The sequence below is a fragment of the Prionailurus bengalensis genome, chromosome C2 (genome assembly GCF_016509475.1).
Source record: "Prionailurus bengalensis isolate Pbe53 chromosome C2, Fcat_Pben_1.1_paternal_pri, whole genome shotgun sequence".
In the NCBI taxonomy this organism is placed as follows: Eukaryota; Metazoa; Chordata; class Mammalia; order Carnivora; family Felidae; genus Prionailurus; species Prionailurus bengalensis.
Genome location: NC_057350.1, coordinates 65729391 through 65755000, shown reverse-complemented (window position 1 = coordinate 65755000; position 25610 = coordinate 65729391). Strand labels below are relative to the sequence as shown.

Genomic DNA, 25610 nt, shown 5'->3' with positions numbered 1-25610 from the left:
GTTCCAAATGAACTTTTCTTTCTTGGAGGAGAGACCAAAACCAGAGTGAGTCAGATTGTTATCATTCATCTCCATATACCTACGTCAACAAACTTGTTTTATCTGGAGACTCAAACCCAAGGTTTAAGCAACTATCTCCTTGCTGCTAAATGGAAACTTCTAAGCTGCCTGACAGGGACTCCCACAGGATAGACCAGCTTCTAAACATCTTCTTTTTTTTTTTTTTTTTTAATTTTTTAAATGTTTACTTATTTTTGAGACAATGTGAGGGACAGAGTGCAAGCAGCCGAGGGGCAGACAGAGGGAGACACAGAATCTGAAGCAGGCTCCAGGCTCCGAGCTGTCAGACCACAGCCTGACGCGGGGCTCGAACTCGCAAACTGTGAGATCATGACCTGAGCCAAAGTCGGACACTTAACTGACTGAGCCAATCAGGCGTCCCATAAATATCTTCTTATAAGCAATGTATAGTGAGGTGTTTGGGAACATCATCAGATTCCAGGCCTTGTTTCTGATTATAAAACATTTCCTTACCAAGCTTATGTGAATACACTGCCTCAAATAGTATACACTTATAAGTTAAAAATCTGTTTAAGAAATGACAATTTTCAGCTTTAACATAGAGGAGGAATTAGCTTTCTTGACAGTATTCATTTGGTCAGCCAAGTAGTGGCAAAGTCAACAGGACTCTCGGGACCAGCATTTCAAAACAGCTCGCTGCCCATTTTCCTGTCACCTGGTTCTGGATCTTCAACAAAGGGTGGGGAAATCCCTGATGGTGGCCAAACCTGAAAGGAGCTGAGTGGGGCCCTGAAAAGAAAACCATGCAACGGCCTTATAAATTCACAAGTGTGTGTGTGTGTGTGTGTGTGTGTGTTTCTTTAAGAGGCCAGAACAAGAATAATTTGGAGCTTATTCATTTATTTAGCCAAAATTTCCCTGTCGAGGCTAATAGGGTTGGTCCTTAAATGAAAAAGAATTGGCCATTGCTCAAATGTTCTCCTATGGTACTAACTACCACGTAGTTGGTATATTTCAGAGCTAAGAGTGAAACATTAAAAAGTATTTGCTGAAACTCTAAAAAATGTCAGTAAATTAGTGAAATTATAAAAGCACATAGATCTGTTAAAATCTATGGTTACAATAAGCTGATTAGTTTTGAACAGTCACCACTTCTCCAGGAATAAAAAAGATGTTTTATTCCTTTGGTATAATTTCATTATAATTGCGATTTGAGGGGGAGGGACAAAAAACCAAGTCAGAGGAAGAAGACAAAATACATTAACTTTACAATCTATTAAATTTAACAGACTATTCTGGTAACACGAATGCTTTTATTGTTTCAAAAGTCTACATTTATTTATAACTAAACATACAATAAATATATAAAAATACCACCTGATAAAACACTCTGTATATATACTGTATATCTCTTCCCTTTATTTGATATATGTAATACATATAAAACATACACATATCTGTGTTTTGTGTGAAGGTTATTATACTTTTAATTCAATGTGACAGAAATTTCTTCCAAAAAACTCTAGGATAAATTCTAGAATTGTTTAGGAAAAAGCAATACATTTGGAAATAACCCATCTATCCATAGTCTTTTAAATATCAGCCTCGGGGTACCTGGATGGCTCAGTCAGTTGAGCATCTGACTCTTGATTTTCACTCAGATCATGATCCCAGGGTCATGGGATCAAGCTCCACTAATGGTGGAGCCTGCTCAAGATTCTCTCTCTCTCTCTCTCTCTCTCTCTCTCTCTCTCTCTCTCTGCCACTACCTCTGCCCTTCTCCCCTACTTGTGCTCTCTCTATATAAAAATTAAAATTAAATAAAATAGCAGCCTCAATGAAAGAAATGCACAATCATGAAGATTTGTGATTTCCTGACCAAGTGAAATATCCAATGTTGAATGTGTGCCAACAGAAAAACTCCTATCATCTCCAAGTTCTGAACACTATGTAATTGGGATTTAACTGAACTCTGGGTAGACAAGTGAATGATAATAAATCATGTTTTCCTGACTTGTATTTTAAATCATTTGAGTTCAGCTGAATCCACCTAAGAAGGCTAAACCTGGTGCAAGACAAAGAAACAGATTAAAAACTCTCAGGAGCTTTTGTTGGAAAGAATTACATCAGACTAGAGGATTTCCTGATTAGATTAAGAACAGTTAGGCATCTGAAAACATCACACTTGATCTTCTGCCCTGCCACCCTTCTCTCAACTGCTTCAGGTTTTTAATACTCCCAATTCTGGCGAACAGAGGTATGGACAGAGGAAGGCTCATGGGAGAATTCTTTGGGGGCTCTTCTTTTAGCTCACCTTAGCCTTTGTATATTTGAGGTGACTCCCGAAAGCCGATAAATTCCATCCACAATGCCGTGAGTCTCTATAAATTCTGCACAGCTCTTCAATACATATGGAACTATGAAAAGAGAAACAATAAAGTATTAGATATAAGTCTAACTGTTCTTTAAAGATATCCTTTTAAAACTCCAGGTAACTTCAAAGAGAAGCAAGTATGGAATGCATGTGAGTTACAAGTGGAAACAATTACTTTTAAATGGTAGATGATATTCTTTTGTATTTAAAAAATCATGAGGTTTTGTTAAACTTTAGAAAAGTCATGTGTTCTAAGAGTTGGTTGGGTTTTTTTAAAAAATTTGAAAAATATGCAAACACTTAGATTTTGAAACCAGCAGTGACCTTGGAAATCCCACAACTCAATCTCCTCATTTCACTGGTTCTCCTAGTGTGGTCTCCTGACCCGCAGCATCAGCATCTCCTGGGAACTTGTTGGACATGCAAATTCTCAGGCCCTACTCCAGACCCACTGAATCAGAAATTCTGGAGGTGGTGCCCAGCAATCTGTGTTTTAAAAGCTTTTAATGTGAATGCTAGCACGATACAATTGCCTATACTACACATGAAGAAACCAAGGTGCAGATAGATTTACTTACCTCATTCAAGATTATTTGTTGCTTATGAAAAGTAATTAACATGGGAAAACCCTTATGATATAAGTAGGCAAAAGAAAAATAAGGCACAAAATCAAATATACATTGTGAATTTAGCCATGTTAAAAAAAAATGCAAAGGAGAAAAGACTAAAGATGTCCACCAGAATGTTAAAAGTGATTAAAAGGTCAAAGTGTTAAAGTATTTTTTTTAATGTTTATTTATTTATTTTTGAGAGAGAGACAGAGACAGAGAATCCCAAGCAGGCTCCACGCTGTCAGCACAGAGCCCAATGTGGGGCTTGAATTCATGAACCAAGAGATCATGACCTGAGCTGAAATCAAGAGTCGGACACTTAAACAACTGAGCCACTCAGGCACGCCTGAAGTATTTTTTTAAAGGTGAGAACCGCCCTCCACCAAGACCACTGAATGGGTCAAACCAGTCATTGATTGAATGGACCACATAAAAGGGACCACCATGGCCTTTGGAATTCCTGCCACTTCAGAAGTTCATTGCCCGGGTAGAAAAGCCTGACTATGCCAACCTCTCCTCAAAGCTGACCCTGATTGGCCCAGCCAGTTCAGTGACAGAATGGCAGCTGTAGGCCTTCTGGATGGCATGGAGAGAACAAGTTTCTTGCCACCCTGGTGTCTGAAGAGATCCACCTGAGGTCCCTCCATGACAGTGCTGTGAATGGTGGTTTGGTATGGCACCAAAGCCTTGGGTGCTGAAGTCTTCAGTCATGGAGGTGGTATGGAACGTCATGAACTAGTGCTTGGGTTAGCACTGTGCTCCCTCCCCCAAAATATACCTAATCCACTAATGCCTTAGATCAGAGTAATGCCAATCCATTAAAAGCTTAATGTGCATGATCATGCCTGCACACAATTCCAAGTTGGGCTGGACATTACATAAGTAGACACCAGGTGTTCAGACTTAACATTCTTCCTGGAGTCTATATTACAATATTTTTTAAACAATTCCCACCATTTCTTTCAACTACCAACTATAATTTTGGATGTTCAGTAAAATTCCTCATCCTTAAAGTATTTCACCCACCTTTCAAAGGCCGTGCACACCCAGGACCATTCCCCTCCAGGACACATCCATGTTTTGCCCTGCTCTTTCATGACTGGAACTGGGGAAAAACTTCTTAGTTATCTCAGGTAGGAAGAGGGCAGGGAATGGGCTCGGGATTGGAAATATTGAGACCAGAAACCAGCAAGGTGGAACCACTCACTATTAGTGAATACAAGGTGGGAACACAGTGTGGTGGGGGAGGGGCTGTGAGAATGGGGAGGGGTCCAGGACCTCTGCCTGGCTCCACCCAAAAGAGCTATACTCTGATCTGTGTATACTGTGTATACTCTGATCTGATCTGTGATCTCTGTATCTATGAAATAGTTTTCTCGGTGAGATTTTTGTCACCCACCCCCATGTTGCTAAATAATAAATAAATAAGCAAGCAAACAGAGTTAAATGTTTTAAAAAAAATGTTTTGCATTTTTGTTTTAATCCCTATTGTGCACAATAATGGCCAACTCTTTCCCTACAGCACCAAGCTATTGTTTTGTGACTGCCACATTTGGTCTATGGTTGAGAACACAGGTTTGAATGTCAAACTGCCTTTGTAACCTTAGGCAAGATACATATGTAATAATCCTGTTTCTCAGTGTCCACATCTGTAAAATGAGGATAACAGTGATTTTGACCTCATAGTTAGGATTGAAGTAATACCTGTAAACCTTAGCACAGACCCTGACATATAATAAGCATTCTACAACGACAGTTATTATTTCTATTTGAAGCTTCTCTGTGATGTAAATTCGTAATTTGTGAGATGCAATCTTGGTGAAAATAATTTACCCCCTCCTATCCAATGGATGATTGGGGTAGAGGGGACCAACCACTTACCAGTCGACACTCATATCTACTATTTGGAATGGCTTCTGTGTCCTTCTTGGATTAAATATTTCTATTTGAAGGTAATTTTGCTTGTCTGAAGTCTCTTTTCTATGCATTTAGGTGTGTTTCTATAACACAAAGGCGGCAGGATCCAACAGTGCACAGATTTTGAGTTAAGAGTCCCGGGGCTATGCTTGGCCTTGGTGTGGCCCATAGCACATCTCTGTACCGAGGTATATGGCTATTGTGCCATGCAGGGCACAAGTGGACTTAAGAGCTCTGAGCATTCCCAAGAAGGACTCAAGACAAAGCCCTGGATTTGAAGGGCCTTTATGAAACACTCTACAGAAGGTGTAGTGTGGGGTCACCAACCTGTCCTATCCCACTCTCAGGTAGGGCCCTTCCAGTACCATAGCTCTTAGGTGCAGTACCTCAGGTCTGTTTGATTTAAAGGTGAAGAAAACACATTCCTGGATGGAGCCTCCACCACAAATTTACTCTGGCTTTGATACAGAGGCCCTAGAACCTCTCGTCCACAGCTCTGTTTAAACAAGAGGCAAGAGTGAAACAACTCAGGGGAGGAGGCTGTGTTCCGGGTCCCTGAGGAGTGTTAGCTTTCCTGGATTCTTGTCTCAGGCTGAGTTGGAAGATGAAGGAATTCCCCATCATACTCAGTAAATGGGAGAGGATCCACTGAATCTCCATAATCATCTAGCTTGAGAGCCATAGCAGTGGTTCTCAGACTGCAGTCCCTGGACCAGGTGCACCAGCAGCAGCTGCCTCCAGGAGATTCTGATCCACGCTAAGGCTGAAGAACCACTAGTCTAGGCATGAGTTTCTCATAATTTAATGTGACCCAGGTTACTGGGATCTTGTTAACATGTGGGTTCCAATGGGGGAAGAGTGTCAAGAATTTGCATTTTTAAGAAATTCCCAGGTGATAGGAATACTGCCCCTCTACAGCCCACCCTTAGGGTAGCAAGGGTCTAAAGGTAATACTGATGAGTGGTGCTGCAGAGGGTACTAAGAGTTTATAGAATTCTGTAGACTATTGTCTCCAGGGTCCAGCCAAATTGAGGACACCCTAGAATTGTGGATACGATAGAAGCTTGACACAAAATAGCTGAGTAGTCATAGATGGAAAGAACGCTTTCACTGTCAATTTAGGCATGGGCAGGAGTAATGTTAGAAGTCAGAGTCACAGAGCTAGTTTAATTCTGAGGGTTTATCATGGACCCAAAGAACTTCAAGTCTCCTCCTACGGAGGTACACACAGTTCAGTTGCTGATTGTGATAGAATGTTGTAACTTCTTTGAACGGTTTCACGGATGGTTCTCGAAGACCCTTTTATGTTTTGTTTTTCCCGGATCAGCAATCCTAAATGTTAAATTTTAATCCGAGCGCAAAATAAATTTGAGGTGGTTTCTGATAGAGAAGATAATTTTGCCTTTGATTTATGCTTTACAGTTTACACATTTTAAAGCCTTTGTCTGATTTGATCCAACCTGGTACAACTAACAGACATTTTATACTTATAAGTAATGTGGGGCACTTCTTTCCTCAACTCCTAACTCTTCAGGGATTTGGTGCAGAAAAGTCCAGCAGTTAAATAATTTCTGAGTCCCCCCAGAAGAAATGTCTGGTAAGATGCCCCAGTTCCCTGTGTGGCCAGGACCTGATCAGATCTGGAGACAGAGATTGGAACAAGCACAGTTTTATTTGGTTACTTATGTGGTCATGGCAACCATATGATTTCATAGTGCAAACTGCATTTGGGTTTTAGGGAAACATGGCCCTCCTTCCCCCCTGTTCTGGATTCTTGTTAAGGTCTTGTACTGGTCAGATTTCATCCCCTCTCTGGGTCCTGCATTCCTAATCTTTAAAGTGAAGTCTAATGGTATATACACACAATGGAATCCTACTCAGCCATCAAAAGCATATGATAAATGATAAATGATAAAGCATATGGGCAACAGAAGCCAGACTATAAAGGAGTACATACTAGGGGCACCTGGGTAGCTCAGTCGGTTAAGCATCTGACTCTTGGTTTCTGCTCAGGTCCGACTCTGTGTTTCGGCTCAGGTCATGATCTCATGGTTGGTGAGTTCAAGCTCCACATCAGGCTCTGCATTGACAGTGCGGAGCCTGCTTGGGATTCTCTCTCTCTCTGCCCCTCCCACTCTGTCTCTCAAAATAAATAAGTAAAATTAAAAAAAAAAGAGTACCTACTGTACTATTCCATTTATATTAGAAATGCAAACTATAGTGGAAGAAAGCAGGGAAGAGGCAGGAGGTAGGAATTGAGAAGCAGTCGGGGAAAACTTTCAGGAACGAAGGATATATTCATTGTGACTGAGGTGCTAGAAGGGACCAAGGGCCAAGGGTGGGTGAAGAGGGTGGGTGAAGAAGATTTGCTTTTTGCAGGAGGAGGGTAAAAGAGCAAGGGAAACAAGCCGCTGCACAGGGGAGAAATCTTCTGAACATCTACTGCCGTGCATAGGGCAGAGTGAGGACTTCAAGCAGCATTGCTATGCTGTGAATGGGGCAGCAAAATGGCATTTTTTTCAAGAGATGGAGTAAAGATTTCAATTACTTTTCCATTACTCTTGGCCGTCAGCAGAGAACTTCCTACCTCCCCTCCTGACCCCGGGAATCTAAGAGCTGTCACAGTGGCTCCCCGAAACTTCTCTCTCTGCTAGCTCCTGCATTTTATTTCTGTCCTACCCTTTCTGTCCTGCAACTCCTTCTCCCTAGCCTTTGGGAGTCTCCGCTTGCCTAGCGGTCGCTGTCCCCCGCAATTTCCCCTCTGATTCTTCCTCCGCCTTGTAATTTCTTTCTACTCTCTTCCTCCTGGCCTAGTGCCGAATTAAAGAGAAATTTGAAAATGTGTGGTATTTGTTTTAAAAAGTGTTATGCTCTCTGTTCTTTAAAAAAGCAAAGTAATTGCTTTCTAATTTTCTGAATTTTTAAATATATTTTGACTTTGGCATGTTTTCCTTAGAGAAAAGTTTTTTGTTTTTTGTTTTTTTATTTTAATCTTAAAAAAATTCACATATAGGGGCGCCTGGGTGGCTCAGGTTATGATCTCACGGTTTGTGGGTTCGAGTGCCGTGTTGGGCTCTGTGCTGACAGCTCAGAGCCTGGAGCCTGCCTTGGATCCTGTGCCTTCCTCTCTCTCTGCCCCTCCCCCACTTTCTCTCTCTCTCTTTCTCTCTCTCTCTCAAAAATAAATAAACATCACGAGGCACCCGGGTGGTTCAGTTGGTTAAGCCTCCGACTTTGGCTCAGGTCATGATCTCACGGTTCATGGGTTCGAGCCCTGCGGCAGGCTCTGTGCTGACAGCTCAGAGCCTGGAGCCTGCTTCAGATTCTGTGTCTCCCTCTCTCTCTGCTCCTCCCTTGCTCACGCTCTGTCTCTCTCTGTCTTTCAAAAATAAATGTAAAAAAAAAAATCAAAAATAAATAAACATTAAAAAAATTCAGGTATAATTCAAATGCTGTAAAATTCACCCTTTAAAGCATATAGTTAAGTGGTTTTTGGTATATTTCCAGAGGTAAGCAACCATCACGTTTCAGAACATTTTCATTGTCTCAATTCCAGGATATTTCCATATATGCAAGCTTATTTCATTGCAGCAATTTTTGTAATGGCACAAGATTGCCCATCCATAGGAAGCTCCTCTTATAAATACTAGAACATCCATATAGTGAAATACTATACAGTTATTAAAAAGAAAGAAAACTTTCATGTACAGATACAGAGTGGTCTCCAAGGCATATTGTCAAGCAAAGAGAACAGGGTGCAGACAGGCATAACGGTATCCTAGCATCTGTTTCTTAAAAAGAGAGACTAGAACAGATATGCAATTCATTTATCTATGCATTAAATATTTATGGAAGAACACATAAGGAAGTCATAAATTTAGCTGCCTATAGGAGATGGAACTAGGGGGTGGACTAGGGCTATAAGAGGGAGACTTCTCATTATATATTCTTTTATACTTCTGAATGTTGAACTATAAGAAAAAATTTTTCATAAAAAATGAGATTTAACAACAAAAATGAAATCTAACAAATTTTTTTGCAAGCCTACTCCTACCCAACACTAAGTTGTGAGCTCCTTGGAGACACTGAGGACAATACTCTGTCTCATTAGTCTAGAATAGCATTGAAAACATGAATGCTCAAAATGTTTTGCTGGACAGAAGATTGGTCATTTTTCTCCAGATGGGTTTTCTGTGCTCCATGGATACCTGAATCCCTCAAGGAGAAACACTTATTATGTGTCAGGCACTGCATTAGATGCTTTAAAAAACAAAAAACAAAAAACAAAAAAAAAACTGGCATTCCCCATTCTATAATCATAGCCAATCCATGAAATAGGTGAAATTCTCCATTTTAAAAATGTGAAAGCTGATTCTGATAGGTTAAGTAAGCTGCCCCAAATCACACAGTTGGTAAATGGCAGAGTTGGGCTCCCAAACCAAGTGTGACTGACTCCAAAGTTCCTATTTTTTTCATAGTACTATAATTGGGGAGGAATAGAAAAAGCCTCCTTGTCATGAGTTGGTGGCCAAGTGTTGTGACACCATTGAAGAAGAGCTGATTGGTTCTGTGCCCTTAACTATTCAAATGCCTGAAATTCTCCCACTGCAGGCCTTACCTTATGGTAGTGATGGCTTTTAGGCATTCAACACCTAGTGGTTAATATTTATTTTAAAATTCCTCTTGAAGGGGCACCTGGATGGCTCAGTTGGTTAAGTGACCGACTTTGGCTCAGGTCATGATTTCACAGTTCATGAATTTGAGCCCCACATCAGACTTTGTACTGATGGCTCAAAGCCTGGAGCCTGCTTCAGATTCTGTGTCTCCCTCTCTCTCTGCCCCTCCCCGACTTGTGCTCTGTCTTTCTCTCTCTCAAAAATGAATAAATGTTAAAAAAAAAAAAACTAGGGGAACCTGGGTGGCTCAGTCGGTTGAGTGTCCGACTTCAGCTCGTGTCATGATCTCTCAGTTTGTGGGTTCGAGCCCCGCGTCAGGCTCTGTGCTGACAGCTTGGAGCCTGGAGCCTGCTTTGGATTCTGTGTCTCCCTCTCTCTCTCTCTCTCTCTCTCTCTCTCTCACTGCCCCTCCCCTGCTCATGCTCTGTCTCTCAAAAATGAATAAACATTAAAAACTTAAAAAACAAACACCAAAATTCTTCTTGAGAAAGTTACAAAAGCAATATATGTTGATAAAAAAATGAAAAACACTTCATGATTCTAAGCTATACTATCAAGCTATAGTAATCAAAAGAGTATGGTACTGGCATAAAAATAGACAAATAGATCAATGAAACAGCATCAAGAACCTAGAATAAACTCAAGCATATACAGTCAACTAATATTTTACAAGGGAGCCAAGAATACTTGATAGAGAAAAGATAGTTTCTTTAATAAATGGTGCTGGTAAAATTTGATACCAACATGTAAAAGAATGGAAGTAGACCCCTATCTTACGCTATTTACAAAAATTAACTTGAAATGAATTAGATTTAAATGTAATACCTGAAACTCTTGGAAGAAAACATATGGAAAAACTCCTTGACATGCGTCTTGGCGATGATTTTTTGAAGATGATACATTAAGTGCAAACAACAGAAATTAAAAATAATCAAGTAGGACTACATCAAACTAAAAACCTTCTTCACAGGAAAAGAAATAATCAACAAGTGAAAAGACAACCTACAGAATAGGAAAAAATATTTGCAAACCATATATCTGATCAAGGGTTAATAGCCAAAATATGCAAAGAACTTATATAACTCAAAAGCAAAAAATAAAACAAAAACAAAAATAAACAAACTAAAAGACAAAAAAAACACCAAAAAATTCAATTTAAAAATGGACAAAAGTAGATATTTCTCCAAAGAAGATATATGAAAGGCCAACAGACACATGAAAAGATGCTCAACATCACTCATCATCAGGGAAATGCAAATCAACACCAACAACCATGAGATATCACCTCCTGCTTGTTAGAATGGCCATTGTGAAAAAGATATGAGATAACAAATGCTGGTGTGGATATAGAGACAAAAGAAACTGTGCACTGTTGGTGGGATTGTAAATTGGTAAAGTCACTATGGAAAACAGTATAGAGGGTTCTAAAAAAAAAAAACAAAACCAGAACTACCATCTGATCCTGCAATTTTACTTCTGGGACTATAACCAAAGGAAATGAAAATACTAACTCAAAAAGATATCTGCACCTACCCCCGTCCCCATTCATAGCAGCATTATATTTACAATAGCCAAGACAGGGAAACACCTCAAGTGTCCATCAATGGATTAAACACACACATACACACAATGGAACATCACTCAACCATAAGAAGAAGGAAATCCTGCCATTTGCAACAACATAGTAGACCCGGAGAGCATGATGCTAAGTGAATTAAGTCAGACAAATGCTGTATGATCCCACTACCTGTGGAATCTTAAAACAAACAAACAAACAACTCATAGAGAAAGAGGTCAGACTTGAAGTTACCAGAGACAGGAAGCAGGGGAAGAGGAAATTGGAGAAAGGTGGTCAAAAGGTATAGACTTCCAGTTACAAGATAAGTGGGTACTAGGAATGTCTGTTCAGTATGATGACTCTAGTTAACACTACTATATGACATATAGGCAAGTTGGTAAGAAAGTATTTCCTAAGACTTCTCATCACAGAGAAAAGTTTTTTTTTTCTTTTTCTGTTTTCTCTTTTTATCCTAACTATATAAGATGATGGATGCTAACTAAATTATTGCTGTTATCATTTCACAATATATGTAAGTCAAACCATTATTCTGTATACTTTAAACTCATATAGGGGCGCCTGGGTGGCTCAGTCGGTTAAGCATCCGACTTCGGCTCAGGTCATGATCTCACGTTTCGTGAGTTTGAGCCCCGCGTCCGGCTCTGTGCTGACAGCTCAGAGCCTGGAACCTGCTTCCGATTCTGTGTCTCTCTCTCTCTCTGACCCTCCCCCAACTCATGCTCTGTCTCTCTCTGTCTCAAAAATAAATAAACGTTCAAAAAATTAAAAAATAATAATAATAAAAAAAAATAAACTCATATAGTAATGTCAATTACATCTCAATAAAACTAGAAAACATTTTTAAAGAATAAAAAAAAGCTGGAAGGCAAGAAACAAAGATAAAGACTATAGACTGACAGTGTCTCTTTTATACCACCCTTTCCCAAATCTTAAATGATAAAAAATAAAACACATTGATATGTTATTAATAGTAATTACTTATAGGTGGTAGAAAATAAATGATTTTTGCTTTTCTGTATTTTTAATTTTGCTTTTCTGAATTTTCTATAATAATTTTTTTAAAGAAAGACATGGGTTTTTGAAAAACAAGTTTCATTAAAGAAGTCAGAGGGCCTTCTGAAGTCAGTGAGGCAATTTCTAGATGTTGAAATCTAGATGTTGAAACCCCATTGAGATAATTACTCCTTGTTTAATAGAAGTATTTGCCTGACCTGTTGGCCTGGTGTGGCCAAGGACTAGCTGTGTTCCACAACTGAGCTCCTGATGGTGGATTGCATTCTGGAGACCCCTGCCCTTCCCACTTTTAGAGTCTCAGATGCTAAGTCAAGTCAGCTCTTTCTTGTAGAAGTGTCCAGACCGGATCCTCCCTCTGGTGCATATCCTTGACTCACCCCAGCCACTATCAATGCACCTACTCTCTCCCAGTGACAATGATTCCCCTTGAAATGTGTACAGAAGCCATCTAGCCAAAGGGTCAAGAAGGTAAGACCTTTGTCCTCGGAAGACAAGAAAGGAATGGGCATAACTGTGCACCTACTTTGTGCTGATCCCTGAGCTCTATCCATTATTTATACCCAACGCACAACCACCTTATGAGGGAGGAATTATTCTTACTTTATAAATGAGGAAACTGAAGCTCACAAGTATAAATAACATGGCCAGTATGAAAATATCAAGCAAACTATGTTAAGGGCTCTAGAGAGGCACAAAAAAATGTGATAGAAGTCCTTCTAAAGAGATTACATATGGTAGGCAAGGTCAAGCAGAGTTTTTATGTGCTGAACAAAAAGAGGAGACTGTGTGCATTTATTTATAGGGTGCCGACGGTACAGGGAGACCACACTAGAGGGTGCCGAGACAGGACCCTCACCCTGAAGGGCTCACATGTTGTGACATAAGTGGATAAAGAAGGGCAAAACCAGGCTATGCAGTAAGAACTCTAACACTGGTTCGAGGGGATGATTTGAGATGCTATGATGCGATATGATACAACGTGATGTAATATATACAATACATGCAGAACACTTGGTTAAGCGCCTGGCATATAATAAGCACTTAGTAAATGCCACCCACTTTCTGGTATAGGGAATGGTATAAACAAGGTGGGAAAGCAAGAAACAATGTAGTGAATTCCAAGAATGCTGACTAGACCAGTCTGGTGGAGAAGAGTTCAGGTAAATTAGGGGAGTTCTTAATGACAGCCCAGGAAGATTTTGTTCTATCTTGAGCTCCACTGCCAGACAAATCTTTCTAAAAAAAAACTAACTTGATGATAAAACTCCCCTACTCTGGAACATTCAGTGGCTCCCTGTTGCCTGTAGGATGATGTCCAATCCCGGCAGCTCTAGGACCAGACTCAGCTGTCCCATCAGGGCTGACCCTTGAATTCTTCCGGTCAAGGGAATAATAGTCCTTTGAGAAAGCTGAGTGGGGAGAGGAGATCCTATGAAGGAAAAGACCACAAACCTATTGCTCCAAAAAGAAAAAAATGAAGGTTAGTGGAAAGGACCTCTTTATGCTTTATTGAGAATGAAAGAGAGGGTGATTCTAGCTGATTCCTGAAATTTCTTTGAGTTAATGGGCAAGTGGAAACAGCCTCAGTGAAGGTGGGTGTTGGGGAACGGAGGTGGCTGTGGCCCCAAGGAAGGACAGTGCCGGGTAGAGAAAAAGGGTGGGGCATGATGACAAGAAGACTGAGGAGCTCCTACATGGCCCGGGGCTTAGGTGGCCCAGCTCACCTTGTACACAAGAAAAGTACAGAAGGATCTCATTCCATTGCTGAAAATGGAGACCTCTGGACTTTGTGTCATTTGTAGACTTTTTTTTGGCTCATCCTTCCTACTTTCTGACTTTGTCCCCAGGGTATTTGTGGGGCAGACATCATTCAGTTCATGGGGCTGACCTTGCAGTCACCCCTAGCATACTCCCAGGCCTAGCTTGTGAGCATCAGTTTCCTTTTCATTGCCAACAAATCATTTAAATACTCAATTTAACTGCATGAGGACCACAGTCAGCTTCAATCACACGATCAAGATTTTGTTTCCTGGACCAACAGCCCCTCTCTTTCTTGCCACCTGCTCCTTGGGATGCCACGGATAGAGGCTCTACCTCGGTAATAGATAAAGCAGATGATCACATGTGCCTCGAGAGAGAGTCCCAGGGGGAGAAGGGATAGGAGTCCAGCAGGGTAACAAGAGATAAACATGGAAAATACACCCACTTCTTGAATTGTATGCTTCACTAACACCAATCATCTTAAGAATGAGGACAATGTAACTTCTTCTCTCATCTATGTCTTGGCCACATTTTTTTGTTGTTGTTTTTTGTTTTTACATGCCTAGTGGGTGGTCACGGGATGCACTCATCAAATGCTGTGTGGGGTATCATGCTTAACAATCATTATTTCATTTAATTCTCAAATTGTCACAACTCTGAGGTATAGGCATTCCTATTCCTATTTTATAGATGGGCAATTAGAATTCAGTGTAGTTGGATGACTAGTCCATGGTCAAACAGCTAGTGGCAAACCTAGCATACAATTACAAGCCAGGTTGAATCCAAAGTTCACACACTTTCCAGTACATTTTGTAACCTCCAAGATAGGGAAACTGAGGCACATCCCAGGCATGGGGAAGACCAGAAAGCAGCAGGAAGCAGAGATGACTTCCTGTCCAAGAGCAACCCGATGATGGAGAAGGATATAAAACAATGAGTTAAGAAGCTAGGTTTTTGCTCTGACCCCCAGGTACTAGATTTCAGACCTCTGAGGAGAAAGTAACTGTTCCTTTTATGAATTCCCCCACAGGTACTAGGTGCTGGGTACTTATCAGTTAAAGCCACATGAATCAGCTCTTCCAGGAAAAAAAAAAAACAAAAAAAAAAAACCTGCCACTCCCAGCCCCAGACTTTCATCTGTACCAGGAACAAGTTCTGGATCTAGATGATTGCTAATGTTCCTTTCAGGTCTTACACCCCATGACCTGTGAATTTCCTGGATGAAGCTAGGCTAGAAATTTAGAAGGCAGACTTCACTTCTACCTGCAGTGTTCGAGTCCGCACTTCTGCTGGTTTATATCTAGGTCTTCAAGGCAAAACATGAGCATGAGTGTTAGTTTTGTTTCTGTTTCTTACTTGTATTATTGACTCCCCAACTTGCCCTTCCCATATGAATAGAAATTTGTGTTAAATAAATATAAACTTCTCTCTCAGAAGGTCTACACATATCTCCTTTTGGTATGACTGGGCTCCTATTAGCCCAATGTGATTTTTATTATCATGGATACTGGAGTCCTCCAGGAACTTAGCTTTAAATGGTGCTGAGTTCATCTGAAGGCTCCTTCCCCACCCCCAACCCCAACTGATGTGACCAAGCCCTGAGGGTGAGAAATACCTTCTCTTGCTTATTGTACCTTCTGGTTTCCCAGGAGGCTCAACTTCCTAATGGTTTCCAGACCCATGGCACCATGGGTTCTTTTCATTTCTGTGTTATTCTAAAAATCAATTATGCTGATGAAAGATGAGGAGCATTTAGAAAAAAACAACTTCATCACTGGCCCTCTAGGTCTATGCGAAGAAGAGCCAGGTAGTGCTTATCAGCTCCTCGCTGTACCCCCTGTCCCAGCATCCTTTCATTTCCTGCCCAATATTCCCGAGCCACAGGCAGCCATTGTTTCCAGAATAGCTCTGCTTGGAAGCCTGGGTACCTTGGCCTCCCAGTGCTTCCTGTTGTTACAAGGCCTCTCTTTCCTGCTGAAAACAGCCGCACTTCCCTGCAGTATGTAACCCTTTTGCGGCAACTCATTTCTTACATGAGCTTGTTCTGTGCTTGCAAATACCAGGCGCACATTCAACTTATTTAATTTAACTTTCTTTCTAAAAGTTATGCTTAGGCAAGTACTGCAAATGTAAAAAATATAAAAATATAGAGAAGCATAGGGAAAAAAAATCACCAAATCACACCCATTCTATTAGCACTTAAAATCTCTTTGGTGCTCATACTCTAAAACTCTGCATCATGCATCTACATACACAGAATTTACCCAGAGACTTAGGGCTTGAAGAGATGCTCATTCCCAATGGTTGAAACAGAGGCAAGGAGGCCTGCCTGGAAACCAGCCTCCCTGAGGTTCTCATACATGAACAAGCAAAAGGCCTTGGCAGCTTGAGGAAAGTACAGACTCCAGGAAATTCCTCCTCAAATTCTCAGGACTACTTTTAGAGAAACTCAGGGAGAGATTCTCTTTAAGAAGTTTGTTAACAGAATTTGGGAGGTGGGATCGGGGAGGTGGCAGAGGGGTGAGACTGTTGGGGTGTTCAGGGATCAGAATCCCCTCAATCCATCTCACTGCCAGCTGCCAGAATGAGATTTCAAAAACAAAGATCTGATTGTGTCTCTCCCTTGTGAAGACCAAGGTCCATAGCAAGGCCAGCTGGGTCTTTGTAGTCCCACCCCCAACACCACTTTCTCTAGTCCTGTCCAAGTTCCGTGAAGACCATGGCTCATCCCTTTACATTCTCCTTCCTCCTTTTGAAATGCACCATCCCACAACTTTCCTGTAACCTCCAATAGAATAAGTTGCCAAAAACAGGACACAAAGCTCTGCTGTATTTTCTAGAATTCTGGATGTTATTTTAAGATGCAAATCAAGATACCCTAATTTCTAGGAGTTTCTATTTTGTGGTCCCAGGGAACACGGTTGAGGCATATGATGTAGAGTATTTTGGAGACTAACATTCACCCTTTCCCCAACTTTTTCTATGAATCAGACACATCCCAACAAAAAGATACGCTGCTGCAGAGGGACTGCATGTTTACCTCTGCAGGTAATGTACTACTCTTCACATAAAATCAGGCAAAAATTACTAGCAATCTGTGTTTTGCTAAAACAGCAAAGGATGATGACATTCAAGTTTTTATCTTGAGGCTTTGCAAGTCAAAAATGACCTCCTATTCTCTGAATGTCTTCTATAAGGAATCAGTATTCATTCAGAGACTGTATATTGCAATTCCCAGAACCTGTTCACTCCTCTCCTTACTCACCACTGTTATACCTCTGTCTTTACAAGAAATTTTCACCAGGTGTATCTAGAATTAAGGCCCTGTAATGAAGATGACACAGAAGACTGCTGTCAAATTTCCGGACACTTCTTAGAGGAGGAGGCAGTCATAAATAGTATATAACAGAGGTAAACAACTACTAAAGAAGATACTAGTTTACCACTCAGATACCCTCAGTTCTAGAGTTAGAGGAGCTAGCTATCAAACAGACCTCTTTAGCTTTAAATTTCTAAAACTTCTATTCTCACTTTTTCCTGTAACAGCTGGAGAAAATGTCAGCTGTCAGACCTGATCCAAGGGTAGCCCAGGGAAGGGCAGCTTTTAAACGCTAAGGCTCAATCCTGATCCCTTTTTGGGCATGTGGAAGGGGTCTGGGAGGGGTCCGGGATGCCTCCAGGGGATTCTGGACACCAGAAGGCAGCAGGCCCTCCTGGGTACAACAGACTAGGAGTTCCAAATGGAGACTAAGTCTCCATTCAAACTTGCATACAAGGAGGCCCCTGTAAAGCTTCCATCAAGGAAACAATGGCAAGAAAGTGATGTTTTAAAAGATCAATCAGGATCAATTATGGTGAGGAGAACCAAGAGGTGGAGAGAATGTCTGGAAAAAAATCCAGGCACTGAGGGACTCACCTCCAGGTCACTTCTTCTGGCAAGCCATCTTAGATCCCCAAAAGGAGGGAGCACTTGTTATATAGTTTTAAAGCAACTGATATACAGTTAATACTTAACTGAGTGGCTTTTGTTTTTGTGTTTTTAAACATCTGCTTTTTATCTATTCTGTAAACTCTGTGAGGAGCTATTCCATCTTACCCAACTTACCTGCTCATGACCTCAGCTTACAGTCTAGTAATTGGCCTGTTCCCAAGGAGCACCTGCAACAAGGCAGCATATGCACGTGGAGGAATGAATGAAAGGAAAGTTTGGCCCACACGTGCAGACATCAACTGGACCTCACGTGGGACGTGGCAAGATGTCATCATCTTCATGAAGATCAAAACAGAGGCGAAATGCACCTTTGTCTCCTGTGCGTTTTTCCTTCCCAACCCCTTATTTATTTTCTCCTTCCCAGCCATCCCATCCCCACCCCCAAGCACTTACTCCATCCTCTATTCCTGCTCTCCATTGCCTGGTCGACCAGAATCCTTGAATTTTGGAAGGCAGCTATGCTCACCACTATACCATCAATGCCAGAATCCTTGAATTTTGGAATGTCAGAGCTGGAAGAGACCTTAAGATTATCTTGTTGAACCTGCTTGATTCAGTCCCAGGTAAACAAGGCTCCGGGAGGTTTGGGGACCTATTCAAGGTCACCCAGCTCTACGGTGGTAAAGTCCTAGAATTGGAGACAGCCTGAGAAAAGAGGGCAGGAGTACTGAAAAGTGAGCAGGATTTCCTGTCTTTTCAATTCTGAGGATTAGGGCTTAAATATCTTATAGGCCTCCCTCTGTCCTAGACTAACTAACACTTTGGTGTCAGAAGTAATTTAGGGCATTTACATTTAGGCACACCCTTAGCGTCAAACAAATTAAGTGTGTTTATTGGATCCCTATGTGTAAAACACTATGTCAAACTTTTGGGATCCAAAGAAATATCTTATAAGGCGCTGCTAATGACCTCAGCTTACAGTCTAGTTAGTTCAATTACATGCAGTTAAATTGTGGGTAGAACAAAAATGTCAAGAAGAGCCCTTTCTTGTTCATTCTACAACTGTCAGGCAGGAGTCAGTTGGGTTTAATGATATCTTTCTGGAGACAGAGGAAAGGGAGTCAGCTGCCAGAGACTATCTCTCCTCTTCTACAAATTTGCTTTCTCTTCCTAAAAAAAAGTGAGTAGCTGATCCTCAGCAAGAAGGAGAGCTTTGTTTATTGTTTTAAAGACCTCCTGATTCCTGTTTAATAGGATGTTGGCTTGCAATGAATTGTCCCAGGCTCAAGTTCCCTGAAGAGATGTGGAAGTAGCAGGCTGTGAAGACACTCTCAGAGCAGGCTGTGGCCAGCCCGTGGGTGTGGGAGGGTTGCCTCAGGCTAGGGACTCTGAGCGGAACACAGAGGAAAGCAGACCTGAGCTGGTTCGGGAGGTTCTGGGGGACTTACTGAGAAGATCAGCTCTATATGGAGGGCAGAGCAGCCCTGGGGTCACAGGACCCAGGCAATATGACCAGTTCTCAATCCATGGGATCTAAGAGAAACCGGAGAGGGCAAGCAGTGGGGCACATGGGTGACCACAAAAAAGAGGTGACCAAAGGCTGAAAGAACCTTTCATGACTTAGTCTCAAGCACAGACTTCACGTTGGCCATGTCCCAACATTTTGGTTTGACATCACTTGCTAGCTCACTTAGTGGCCATCTCTCACTTACCTTCCCTCAAACATCTGGGAACAGGGACAGGTCAAGGAAGAGAAAGGAGTCCCTGCCCTAGTCCTCTTCATTATTTAAGCTATGCTTGTGTCCCACTCTCTCCAAGACGGCTTCCCAGATTCATTTGTCAGTCAAGTATTTTTTGGTTCCCACTCTATGGGTCGGCGGTGGGTGCTAGGGTCAAGAACACAATGGAAAGCAAAACAAGAGGCCCTATCGTCAGGGATTTGAATCTAGTGGGAAGGAATTCATTGAAATTAATCTCCTCTTCTACTGTTCCTCGTTAAGGGAACAAGTTCTGAAGCCATTCTGCCTAGGTTCAAATCCTCCCACTACCCCTTTCTACCGGTGAGACCTGGGCATCTCTCCTATAAGTAAATGCCGTAATCCTGGTGTCCTTGGTTGGTTCCCGTTTATGCCCGTTTTCTGTGTAACTACAAATAGTAATCCCTGTCACTTAAAAGTGTTTCCCAATTTGTGTAAAAAAATTATACGGTTACCTCCCTTTTAATGTTCAGTTTCCTTATTTATAAACTGGAATTAATAATAAATCTCATAGCTGTGAGATTTAAATAAAATAATCTGCAAAGTGCTTGGAACAATATCTCGGTAAAGCCCCCAGAAAATATTAACAATTGCCATTATTTTTTTAATGTTTATTTATTTTTGAGAGAGAGAGAGAGAGAGAGAGAGAGAGAGAAACAGAGAGAGGGAACACGAGTGGGGAAGGGGCAGAGAGAGAGGCGGACAGAGGATCCAAAGCAGTCTCTGTGCTGATAGCAGAAAGCCCAATGCAGGGCTTGAACTCACAAACTGTGAGATCATAACCTGAGCCCAAATCAAGAGTAGGAAGATTAACAGACTGAGCCACCCAGGCGTCCCGCCATTGTTGTTTTTATTGAGATTATTGTACCTTTGGACTTTGGTACTCTAGAGTGAGTGGGTCCTTATATCAGGGACTATTTTACTCCTCTTTGAATTCCTTGGACCCAGCAACATGCCCTGCACAATGGAGATTATGAATCAAAGTCTACTCAAAGGCACCAGGCCAGGAGCGCCTGCATGGCTCAGATGGTTAAGCATCTAACTCTAGATTTCAACTCAGGTCATGATCTCACACGGTGAGATCTAGCCCTGGTCAGGCTCTGCTCTGGGTGTGGAGCTTGCTTGAGATTCTCTCTCTCTCCCTCTCTCTCTCTTCCCCTCAGCCCCTCCCCCACTCTTAAACATTTTTTTTCTCTTTAACGACAACAACAAAAAAGGCACCAGACCACAGACTTTAGCCATAGTAGGGTAAACTCACAGAATAGTAGATTGGTGGTCTGTCCAGAGATGCTGCTTCCTATCTGGTTTCAGACAGAAGCACAGGAAAATGGAGAATATTGTCCTAATTCCCTTTCTAAGTAGGGCTGCCAGATAAAATACAGAATACCGAGTTAAATTTAAATTTCAGATAAACAACAAATAATTTTTGGTATAAGTAAGCCACCAATATTGCATGGGATATATATATATATATATATATATATATATATATATATATACATATACGTTTGCTTATTTTTGAGAGAGAGACAGACAGACAGACAGAATGCAAGCAGGGGAGGGGCAGAGAGAGAAGGAGACACAGAATACGAAGCAGGCTCCAGGCTCTGAGCTGTCAGCACAGAGCCTAACCAGGGGCTCAAACCCACGGAACTGTGATATCATGACCTGAGCCAAAGTCAGATGCTTAACCAACTGAGCCACCCAGATGCCCCAACATGGGACATATATTAAAGCATGATTTGGGGGGCGCCTGGGGGGCGCAGTCGGTTAAGCGTCCGACTTCAGCCAGGTCACGATCTCGCGGCCCGTGAATTCGAGCCCCGTGTCGGGCTCTGGACTGATGGCTCAGAGCCTGGAGCCTGTTTCCGATTCTGTGTCTCCCTCTCTCTCTGCCCCTCCCCCGTTCATGCTCTGTCTCTCTCTGTCCCAAAAATAAATAAACGTTGAAAAAAAAATTAAAAAAAAAAAAAAAGCATGATTTGGGGCACCTGGGTGACTCAGTTAGTTAAGCATCTGACTCTTGATTTCAGCTCAGGTCATGATCTCTAATCCATGAGATTGAGCCCCTAAGTCAGACTCTGTGCTGAGAGCAGAGCCTGCTTGGGATTCTTTCTCTCTCCCTCTCCCCACCTCTCTCTCTCAAAATAAATAAATACACTTTAAAAAACAGAAACAAACAAAACATGATTTTTTTGTTTACCTGAAAATCATATTTAGTTGAGTATCTTGTATTTTTATTTGCTAAATATGGTAACCTTCTTTCTGAGTCAATTTCCCACTCTTGGCTGTTGCCTGGCCCGCGGCAGTGTTCCCTTTCAACCTCATATTCACAAAGCCACTGCCACAAATCTTCCCTCTTTGCCTTGTTGGCCAACCCTAGACCTATCCATGAGGCACCACTCATGAGTGAGCTCACCCCAACATGAGGGGGAACTGAGAAAGGGGAGAAGCAGCAGGTATGGGTGTCAGGGAGCCAGAATTCTCACTGGTCAGAGGAACCTGGATGTCCAGAGGGTCCATGGGCTCTCCTCCCTGTTGAGATAAGGGAAAGCTATTTCCCCTCTTGGTCTCTGGGAGAAAAGGGATAGCAGAGATAAAGCCAGTCTTGGCATCTAATCAGGATTTCTCTTCCCATACGTTTGTCTACTAAGCCTGTCTCTGCATGTTCCCACCTCCTGGTGGCTCTTTTCCTTGGTTACCAAGTATATTTTTGATGATATGAGTCTACAGGTGGCTGGGGGTATCTTGGCAGCATTCTTCAGAAAAGGAGGGAGCAAGAAACCAGGGTATCTCTGAGTTTAGGAAGTATAAATTTGTGGAGTACCATCTCCCCTTGCTCCTCCTTTCCTTCCAATCTTTACTTAGGCACTGGGCTAAATAGCTCATTTGTATTATTCATTCAATCCATACCTGCAAAGCAAGTATAAGTCTCCTCATTTTACAGATGAGAAATCAGGACCAGGAGTTTTACTCCCTTGCTGAATATCATTCAGTTTGCAAATGGTGGAGGCAGTGATTAATCTAAGTCTCACTGACTCCAAAGCCCACTCTTTAACCAGCCTGCTACTCTGCTCCTCTTTCAGAATTCACTCTCATACCTACTAGGTTCTCAATAACTATTTCCTAAACAAGTGACAACTGAATGAGCCACACATACCGTTATAGACCCCCTAGACAATGTTCAGCAGGAAGATGACTTGTCGTGATGTGTTTAATAAATTTTAAAAAAATTTTAATGTATATTTATTTTTGAGAGAGAGAGAGAGAGCAGGGGAGGAGCAAAGAGAGGGAGACACAGAATCTGAAACAGGCTCCAGGCTCTGAGCTGTCAGCACAGAGCCCGATACGGGGCTCGAACTCACGGACTGCAAGATCATGACCTGAGCCGAAGTGGGACGCTTAACCGACTGAGTCACCCAGGTGCCCCTAATACATTTTTTATTTTAAAAAGTCACCAGGGTATAATTTGTGATTAAATATTTCATGGCTGCTAATATCATTACAATCCTCTGTATATTTGTTTTTAAATTAAGATATTGTGGTTATAGGTCCTGAGTTCCACAGACTTTGATGCTCCTAGTTATGTTTTACAATTATTATAGTGTTTCGGGGGAATGTATTCCCTGTGTAATTCAGGATTCAGCTGGCTTTTTGGGAAATCATCCTTGTGGGATATTCAAATCATAGCCTCTGGCTGGTCCATGCCTTTTAAAAAACTTTACTAAAACATGCTCTGACCTTCAATTTTATGTGAACCAGCAGTAACCAATGGTCTCTGATAGGTCTGCATATTCCATTGAGAAATTTATTTTTTCTTTTGATGTTGATGTACATTTGGTATTAATTTTTTTCTCAGTGTGTTTCCATTTACACACGAATGACCTCAGTGTGGTTTTAGCAGAGCACTGCTAGAGTTGTATGAAGATGCAGGGCTTATTAACAGAAAAGTCCTTGAAGCTGCTGGCCTAGGATAGAAGTGCTTTCTCAAAGCACATACATTTATACCACACATTCTGTTAGACACACACACACACACACACACACACACACACACACTGAGTCATAGGACATCAGGCTGTGAAACACAGAGGGACGCTACTTTAAGGAATGTGACAATGAATATGAAAAAGTAAAACAATCACCATCTTCAGAAAAAAGTGGCAGGGACCTGGTTGGGTACAAGCTGTGATATCCAGCCTGGAATGGTTTCGATCAACATTCCAGGAGTGCCCACAACTCCTAAGTCTGTGTCAGAAAGTGAGAAGACATCTGGAAGATCCCTGAGAAGTAGCAGGAATGTCTTGCACACAGATTTCTGGTGGTTATATAATAATATCAGCGATGGGTTTTTCAACTGAGGTATGTATGTGCTTGGATAAACATTAGAATACTCAAGAGAAGAACAAGGCAGAATAGTAAACATGGAATTGACTCCGATATTCTTGGCCATATGGTCAACAAAATTAAGCTGCTCCAGAAAGTCACTTAAATTCCTCCTGGAGACCGTGGCCTTGGCTGCACGTGGAGACAATATCCACACCCACGCTGAGAACTAGGCCGAGTACCTCAAATACATGGGTTTTAACCTGAGCTTCACAACACCCTGTAAGGTAAGAATTATCATTCTCATTTCCAGAGGAGGCAACTGAGTCTCAAAGAGAGAGGTCCCTTGTCATATCACACAGCTGGGAAGTAGCCCAGACACTGACCACCTCACATAGCCACTGCTAGTCAACTGGTGATAGGGTCAAATGGTGCCGATTTTCATAGACGCTAGAGCTACTCCTATATCTACTTAGTCACTGAATCCTACTAGAATTATATATGGCATTTGGGAGAGATACATCTGGAGACCTTTGTAGATCCCCAAATTTGGGGACACCACCAGAGCACTTAATTTGTATGATACAATGAAGAGAACAAATTACCTTAGGAGATGGTTACTGGGGTCAGCGAAGCTCTTTTGCTGGCTAAGTTATTAGTCTTCATACGCCAGACCCTCAACGTGTGCCATAAATGTGTGGCTCAGCAAAATAAGAAATAACTACATGACATGCATCTCATTGCGGTTTTAGTTTGCATTTCTCCGACGACTAGTGATAATGAAGATCTTTTCATGTGTGTATCCATCTGTATACCCTCTTCAGTGAAATACCTGCTTGTGTCTTTGGCCCATTTTCTAATTGGATTGTCTGGGGGGTTTTTTGTTTGGTTCGGTTTTTCCCCACTGCTAAGGTTTGAAAGTTCTTTATACATTCTATATACTAGTCCTTTGTCAAATGTGGTTTGCAAATTTTTTCCCCTCCTCTGTAGCCAGCCTCCATTGCTTTGTAACCAGGGTCTTTTGCAAAGCAAAAGTTTTTCATTCTGATGAGGTCCAGTTAATCAATTTTTCCTTTTATGGATCCTGCTTTTGGTGTCAGGTCTAAGAACTCTTTGCCTAGTGCCAGATCTCAAAGATGTTATTTTTTTTCTAAAAGTTTCATAGTTTTGCATTTTACATTTAAGTCCATGATCCATTTTGAGTTAAATTTGTATAAGGTTTAGGTCCAGGTTCATTTTTTGGCCTGTGGATATCCAGTTGCTCCAGTACCATTTTTCAAAAAGGCTATCCTTCCTACATCACATTGCTTTTGCACCTTTGTCAAAAATAAATTAGGTGTACTTGTGTGGGGCTATTACTGGGTTCTCTATTCTGTTCCATTGCTCTATGTGTCTATCCCTCTGTCAATACCACACTTCCTTCATATGGTAGCTATGCATTAGGCTTTAATATTGGGTAGAGTGATTCTTCCCATCTTCTTCTTCTTTTTCAAGATTTCTCTAGCTATTTTAAGGCCTGTGCCTTTCCATATAAATTTTAGAATAAGCTTGTCAATGTCTACAAAAAAACCGTGCAGGGATTTTGGTAAGAATTACATTAAACCTTTAGGACATTTTAGGGGGAAATTCACATCTTTCCTATG

The 25610-nt window shown here is 41.5% G+C and overlaps 1 protein-coding gene across 1 annotated transcript in view; it reads right to left on the bottom strand.

The window, feature by feature from the left end:
• ARHGAP31 (Rho GTPase activating protein 31) overlaps positions 1-25610 on the bottom strand; it is a 115515-nt gene that overhangs the window by 47267 nt on the left and 42638 nt on the right. The window contains exon 2 of the mRNA XM_043594238.1: positions 2336-2438. Within this exon, the coding sequence (XP_043450173.1) occupies positions 2336-2438 (103 nt within the window). The remainder of the gene's footprint in view (positions 1-2335; positions 2439-25610) is intronic.